This window comes from Trypanosoma brucei, chromosome 1, assembly GCF_000210295.1.
Source record: "Trypanosoma brucei gambiense DAL972 chromosome 1, complete sequence".
Classification (NCBI taxonomy): domain Eukaryota; phylum Euglenozoa; class Kinetoplastea; order Trypanosomatida; family Trypanosomatidae; genus Trypanosoma; species Trypanosoma brucei.
In genome coordinates, this window is record NC_026734.1 from 673,677 (window position 1) to 680,486 (window position 6,810).

Below are 6,810 nucleotides of genomic sequence, written 5' to 3' on the forward strand. Positions count from 1 at the left end.
GGAAGATGATGATGAAGAAAAAAAAAAAGAAAGAGAAAAAAAGGAAAAGGAAAAGGAGTGAAGGGAGCGAAAGGAGTTTATTTTCCTTTTGTTTTTTTATTTTGATTGAAAATTTAACTTTTAATACAAATTTTAAATATTTTAAATATTTTATTCTCCTTTTTTCCCTTTTTCCTTTTTTTTTAAAAAAAATACTATTAGTGTTTTAAAGGAAAATTTCTGATAGAAAAAAAGAGAAAAGAAGGACGCAAGTAAAAGTAAAACAAATCGAAAAGAGCGACAAGGAAGTGTTTATAAAAGGAGAGAAGACACAAAACTGAAGAAGTAAATTAGTAAGTTAGTAGCTTGGGAGAGTGGTGGGTTTCAATGAACGGTTCAAAGGGAGCAAAAAAAAAAAAGAAAAAATAAACAAACAAGCGAAAAACCAAAAAAAAAAAAGGCGTAAAAAAAAAAAAAGTAAACTGAAAGGCAGCGAAAACAAAAGAAAAGAAAAAGAAGGGGGAAGGGGGAAGGGGGAAGGGAAGGGAAGAGGAGGGGAGGGGGATTTAAAAAACAAAAAAAAATCCAAAATTAAAGCACAATAAAAAATAAACTATGCTTTAAGTTATTAATAACACAACTCTATGAAATTATATGCGTATATAACTTTTTCTTATATGTTGTTCATTCACTTTGATCTGTGACTACTTTATAATTCTCTACATTTTTCACATTATTTTTTGAATCTTTTTTTTTCTTTCTCTCTTTCTTTCTTTCATTTTTTGTTTCTTCTTTAATTCTTTTCAGTCATACAACAAGAAAAATTGGTTAATAAATATTTTTTTTTTTTTAAAAAGAAAGAAAACACACAAAGGCGCTGTAGTGAAAAAGACGGAAGGTTTTTTTTTTTAAAAAAGAAGGTGGAGAAGGGGGGAGGGACATTTCATCGGTGTAAGTTTTCGCAGCGGAAGGGAAGGGAAGAAAATTATTGTGTGTGTCTGTGGAATTTCAAGCAGCAAATAAATAAATAAATAATAGTAATAAAAAAGTAATAAGGAGAAGATTATTTACTTATTTATTAATATACTATTATTACTACCGTTATTATTACCGCTACAACAATAGAAGTAACACCAACACCAACAGCAACGGCGTCAAAACAGCAAAACAGATATATAAATATATAGAAGCAAAACTTTTCAAAAAAAAAAATAATATAACAATATATATATATATATATATAAAGGAATAAAAAGGGGCCGGGGAAAAAAAAAGAAAGAGAAGGGGCCATGAAGGGTGCCGTGCCATCCACATGGGCGTCGCTTGCATCCGTATGGAAGAAAACAGTAGGAGAATTTGAACTGTCAACTCTTCTCATGGCGCAGGCGGTTGCGATGTTGGCACTTTATAAAGTAACTAATGGATTTCAAATGCCATTCCGCTCCCTCTTCTTTTTCATACTTGTGATTTATGTCATTTTACTCGTCCTGCACCTCGTCGGCGCTGTTCCCCTCCTTTTCGAGGTTTATGACATTATTGTACGGAATTATACCTCAACACAAGAGGGCGACAGTATGATTCACCTTTGCAGGGATCTTCATGAGCTGGCTGAAACGGAGCGTGCGCGTGTGATGTTTGTTCTCACTCTTGTGTATGTTTTCCTTCAATCTTTTTGTCTACCGGGATCTGCACTCATCAACGCGGCGATTGGTGCCGTCATTGGCCTTCCATTAGGTGTGCCGTATTGTGTTTTAATGGGTACTGCTGGAGCCTCCAGTTGTTACACAATTTCTCACATTATTGCGGGGAGATGTAATGGTCATAACAACCGTCTCGTGCAGAAACTCCGCAAACAAGTGGAGGAGCGAACTCCTAGTGATTTATTTGCTTATTTTCTGTTGCTCCGACTTACGCCCGTCGTGCCAAATTGGCTACTTAACATGGCTTCCCCCGTTGCAGGCGTGCCGTTACCGACTTATGCTGCCGGTACGCTTATTGGAATTATTCCACAAACGTACATTTCTGTGAGATTTGGAGAGGCAGCACTCACTACGCTGTCAGGTGAGGAATTAATGATGACACCTTGGGACATGATGTGGATTGGAATTCTTTGCATTGTTGTGTTTGCCGGATGTATGCTCAAGAGACGTTATGGGAAAGTGGATTGCAACACGTAATGGAGAGTGTGGAGCAGTAAATGTGAGAAGTACCATACGACACGATACGGTACCATACCATGCTGTGCCCTGCCATGTGGTGTAATTTAAGCATTAGTGTTGTTGTTGTTGTTACTGTTGTTATTGGTGGGAGAAAAGAAAGATTGCATAGAAGGTTGGATGTGGTGTGAAGGGGAGGGGAGAAAAGAAGAATGGAATGAGAGGGAGTGGAATTGAAGTTAAAACACTCACACACAAAAGCAAGGGCCGTGTGCGTGTATGTGTGAGGGAAGACTGGGAGACAGAAAAGGGTAATGAAGAAGCAATAGAAGGGAGTGAAATGTTTCGCGAGTTGCAAAAGTTTAAGACGGTCGCGGCTCCACAGAAGTGTTTTGTGAAGTCGCATATTTGCTTCTCGCCTCTCCTGTTTTTGCTTTTATATCCTTCGGTATGTTGGAAGGTATTTATCCCATTATTTTATTTTTCATTGTTGCTATTATTGTCGTTGCATTGGCGTATTTAATCCATTTCTCTCCGTGTATCCTCCTCTTCCCCTTCCCCTTCCCCTTTCCCTTCCTCATTTCATTTCATTTTATTTCCCTTCCTTTTCTGTTTCGCTTTCTTTTTTCTTAGCATCTTTTGTTTGTTTGTTTGTTGCGGTTGTTTAACGTTTTCCCCCCCCCCTTTTCACGAATTGCGAGGGCTACTTGACCCCTTAAACTTGCTACTTGTACTGGTGTTGCTGTTTCCACGCTACTTCTCCTTCTTACTCCTTTCCTCTTCCCCTATTTCATTTCATTTCATTTCATTTGATTGACTGATTAATATATTAGCGTGCATATTTGTACACGTATTTGCATTGAAAAATATTATTGCAGTAGCAATTATAGTAATTGAGGGCGAGACGTACAAGCGCAAATATTATACATAAATAACAAACAAAAAAGTAAATACAAGAACTATACGTACATATATATATATATATATATCCCTAGTTTAGTTGAATTCTCGATTCTGCTCGCCGTCGCAGGCTATTTTGTAGTTTTTTTTTAAAAAAACCCTTTCCCCCCTTACATCTTTCCGCGCATAACGACGCGAGATCAGCCGCTGAGGCACTCCCCATCACTGCCGCCACCGCGGCTGAATGGTGGTGGAGTGAGTTCCCTTCCATCATTGGTAAATCGTTCGGTCGCTCATTCCGGCGCCAGTGCCGTGAGTCCCATTTCAAACCAACAGCTCCCGCACCAACGGGGCCCAACCGTTTCGGAGTTGTTGCAGACCGTAGCAACTCAAAAGCAAGAAATAGAGAGACTTACGGATAGTGTCAATGCCGTTCAGCGTAACTTTGAGCGGCTGAGTGAGATGTACAGCGGGGATCGTGCGGAGTTGCAGAGGTTGCGCACGCGTGAGGCTGAGTTAGAAGAGGAGCGAAAAGCCTTGGCGGCCATGCGTGCAGAACTTGAGTCTCGTATTGGTGGGAGGATGAATGAGATTCATGAGATGGAGGAGAAGGTGAAGGGTATGTGGGAATTAGAGGATGTGAACGCAAAACTACGGGAAGAGTTGGACGAGCTACGGGAGGTTCATGAGCAACAATGTGAGAAGGCAGAGGAAAAGCTGCGGAACGCAATGTGGGAGTTGACTGAGACGCAGCGCAAGGTGCAGAAGTTCGCCATGGAGGTACGCAACCGTTCAAATTCCATCAGTATATGCATTGACTCCAAACCCTCCGCTTCCGGGGCCAGTGGAGGTGGTGGAAAGAGCTCGGATGGAAAGGCGAGTGGTAGTGGCCCAAGTGGGCAACAGAGCGGATTTTCAATAGAAGCGGAGCTGTGCGAGGCGTGGAATTGTGTAGACAAGTTATGTGTTGCTTGTTTAGAGGCACGTGTGGCATTGGAGGCTAAGCAGCAGCGTCAGGTGGCGTCGGCTGAAGGGAGGGCCGCAACTAAAGTCAATGCGGTAATGGAATTGCTGCCGGCGCTTATGGCAGAGCTGGAAGACGCCCGTCGACAGACGCTTAGTGAAGGGGAGCGCATGGAACGTCAGGCTATTTGCGGGAGTTGGGGCGATATGTCAGCGAGGGCAGTGGAGAACTGCCGCTTGTCTCATGAAAGGTTAGCAGCGGAGGAGGGGCGATATCGCATTGCATTTGAATATTCTGAGTGGCAGGAGCGCTGCCAGATCTGCGAAGCGGTGGCTACGTCATCCTTTCGTTACTTGGCGGGTGCTCAGGATCAATTGAAGGCAACTCGTATCGCTGACGACGCTCAGCAGAAACAGCACGACATGGAGCTGAATCGACTCCGCGCGCAGATGAAAGAGGCAGAAGATATGTGGAACCGTGAAGTAAACGCGCGTCAGCGTGCACATGAGTCTGCTTTACTTGAGCAACAGAAGTGGCACGACTTGGCGATGAGGGAGGCACAAAATCGTCTCATGAAGGAATGGGAGACCGAGAAGGAATCCTTTCAACAGCGTATAAATGCCTTAGATGAGGAAAGGTCTCACCATGCATTTTCCATACTTTCTGAGGCGCAAAAGCGCGAGGAAGAGCTGCACAAGGCTGCTGTGGAAATGCGTGAGGCGTTTGAAAAAAGTATTGCTGCGGCTTTGGAAACTAGTAGCGCAATGCTCGAACGTTACGAGTTTGAGACACGAGCAGGGCTCCTCAAGCTAGAACACGCGGAGCGCAGTATGTTGCGTGATCAGGAGCGTGAGGATCGCGAGTCCAAGTGCACATCCACTCAGCACCTTAACATCCACCGAACAACGATAGAATTTTCGGCGAATATCCTGAATGCTGCCGCGGATTTCCGGTTAGACTTTCCATCAATGATGCTAGAGAGGACGAAAATTGTTGTGGACAATATGAAAGTCCTGCACGATCAGCGACTACGTGAGGTGCGGCGTCGGTATGACAACGAGATGCGTGTTGCCGCTTCTGTGCCGCGAGAGCTTGCGAAGAAGCTTGAGCAGGAGTTAGAGGAAACAAAATGTTCCCTGCGGCAGGCTGCGGCAACGAGTGAGCATTGTGAGGATGAGAATCGGCGGCTGACTGAGCAAATTCGCTCTCTACAGACGCAATTTGATGAACGGCCAGTCGCGCAAGAGATCCGTGTGGATGTGAAGAATTCCCTCTTGACAGCCATGCATCGTCTCATTGTAGCAGAGGAGGCAACTGAGTGTATTTTCTCCTGTGGGTTATGCATGCAGCCGCTGAAATCCCCACTTACATGTGTGCCATGCGGTCACACGTTCTGTGAAGAGTGCCTGTTGAAGCACCCTCGCAACGTTACTAGCCTGCAAGCTGCGTCGCAAATGGATAGCAACAAGAGGGCACATCTCAAGGCTGGAAGTCCATTAGATGACAGCATGCCCGGAAATAAGTCCCGCAACCCCGTGCCATTAATTGTGCGGTACTGCCCAGATTGTGCGCCCATGAACTGCAGCTCCGCTGTGCGTGTTCAGGTTCTAGACTCCCTCTCTGGAAATCTCCGGTACCGAAAGGGGGATATTGGTTTCTTACGGTCTGTCATGGCGGAAGTAGAGAAGTCGTGATGGATGTGTTCAAATAATGATAATGATAATAGTAACAATGGTAATAGTAATAAAAATATTGTTATGGTTACAATTATGATGCTTATAGGTGAATATAGTTTATGTATATATACACACGTCTGGCGTCTATTTACTGTCCAAAAGGTATTAGACATTGGAACCTGAAGGTGCGTTCGTAGTTTCATTTTTTTTTCTCTTTCATTTTTTGTTTTGTTTTTGTTCTACTCCTTGCTTTTACCTTCTCAGTTTTTACCTCTATGCATCATTTTCATGATATATGAATATTTATTTATGTCCTTGTGAAAGAAAAAAAATGAGCGACCAACTTCCACGACATCAACAAAGAACTAAGAGTGGAGGTAAAGGATAAATGGGGATAAATGTATTCCTTCCTCTTGTATATTATATTATTATTGCTATTATTGTGTGCTGTATTAATCCGTGAAAGCTGCAGTTATTTGGTGCTAACAACGGTGGAGACAAAGACTTTCGCGTCGATGTGACCCACAGGATTGAGGAAAGGACCAATAAGCGAGGATCAATAAAGGGGAAAAATAAGGGCGATAAGCGGATCATCTCTTTTTTTTTTTTTCTTAAGGTCATTGCTATCATTCCTTTATGGAGAATCACTCACAACTGTAAATGTAATCGCGTACAAGTAATTGCATTAGTTCATATACCTTTGTTTTTTTCTATACTTAACGTGTGCAGTAATGCACACATCTGTGCGGACTGACGTTTCTCCGTGGGTAACCGAATTATGGAAGGCAGTTCAAATAAATGAGGGAGTTTGACTCTTTGGAGTTTGCTACACGGTGCCTGTTTGCTTTTTTTATTCCTTTTTAACTTAGTGATGCTAATTAGTGTACAAGTCACGAAGGAAAGCAAAATGTAGTCGGCACAAATGGATATTATATATATATATATATATTCCTTTATACGTCTTAATATATGATTGTTCTTTACTTTCCAGAAGTTGGGTGATCTAAAATGGGAGTGTGTTCACAAAAGGAAAAAAAAACGTAGTTCCAGAAGAGGAACAGCACAACTCATCTCATCAGGTCGGTAGGAAGAGGGTTTGCGTATATTATATATATATATATAAATGTTTATTTCC

General features: G+C 42.4%; 4 protein-coding genes across 4 annotated transcripts; all 4 read left to right on the forward strand.

The window, feature by feature from the left end:
- Window positions 1–1,268: 1,268 nt before the first annotated feature.
- TbgDal_I3030 (SNARE-associated golgi protein, putative) lies at window positions 1,269–2,156 on the forward strand (the record flags this gene model as incomplete). Its single annotated transcript, XM_011773278.1, has 1 exon — window positions 1,269–2,156. The coding sequence occupies one exon, from the start codon at window positions 1,269–1,271 to the stop codon at window positions 2,154–2,156; it is 888 nt and encodes a 295-aa protein (XP_011771580.1).
- Window positions 2,157–2,352: 196 nt separating this feature from the next.
- Window positions 2,353–2,658, forward strand: TbgDal_I3040 (hypothetical protein, unlikely; the record flags this gene model as incomplete). The annotated part of the gene is made up of 1 exon (XM_011773279.1): window positions 2,353–2,658. One exon carries the CDS (start codon window positions 2,353–2,355, stop codon window positions 2,656–2,658), a length of 306 nt encoding a protein of 101 aa, XP_011771581.1.
- An 839-nt stretch (window positions 2,659–3,497) lies between these two features.
- On the forward strand, window positions 3,498–5,693 carry TbgDal_I3050 (hypothetical protein, conserved; the record flags this gene model as incomplete). Its single annotated transcript, XM_011773280.1, has 1 exon — window positions 3,498–5,693. One exon carries the CDS (start codon window positions 3,498–3,500, stop codon window positions 5,691–5,693), a length of 2,196 nt encoding a protein of 731 aa, XP_011771582.1.
- Window positions 5,694–6,073: 380 nt separating this feature from the next.
- TbgDal_I3060 (hypothetical protein, unlikely) lies at window positions 6,074–6,196 on the forward strand (the record flags this gene model as incomplete). Its single annotated transcript, XM_011773281.1, has 1 exon — window positions 6,074–6,196. The coding sequence occupies one exon, from the start codon at window positions 6,074–6,076 to the stop codon at window positions 6,194–6,196; it is 123 nt and encodes a 40-aa protein (XP_011771583.1).
- Window positions 6,197–6,810: the final 614 nt, after the last annotated feature.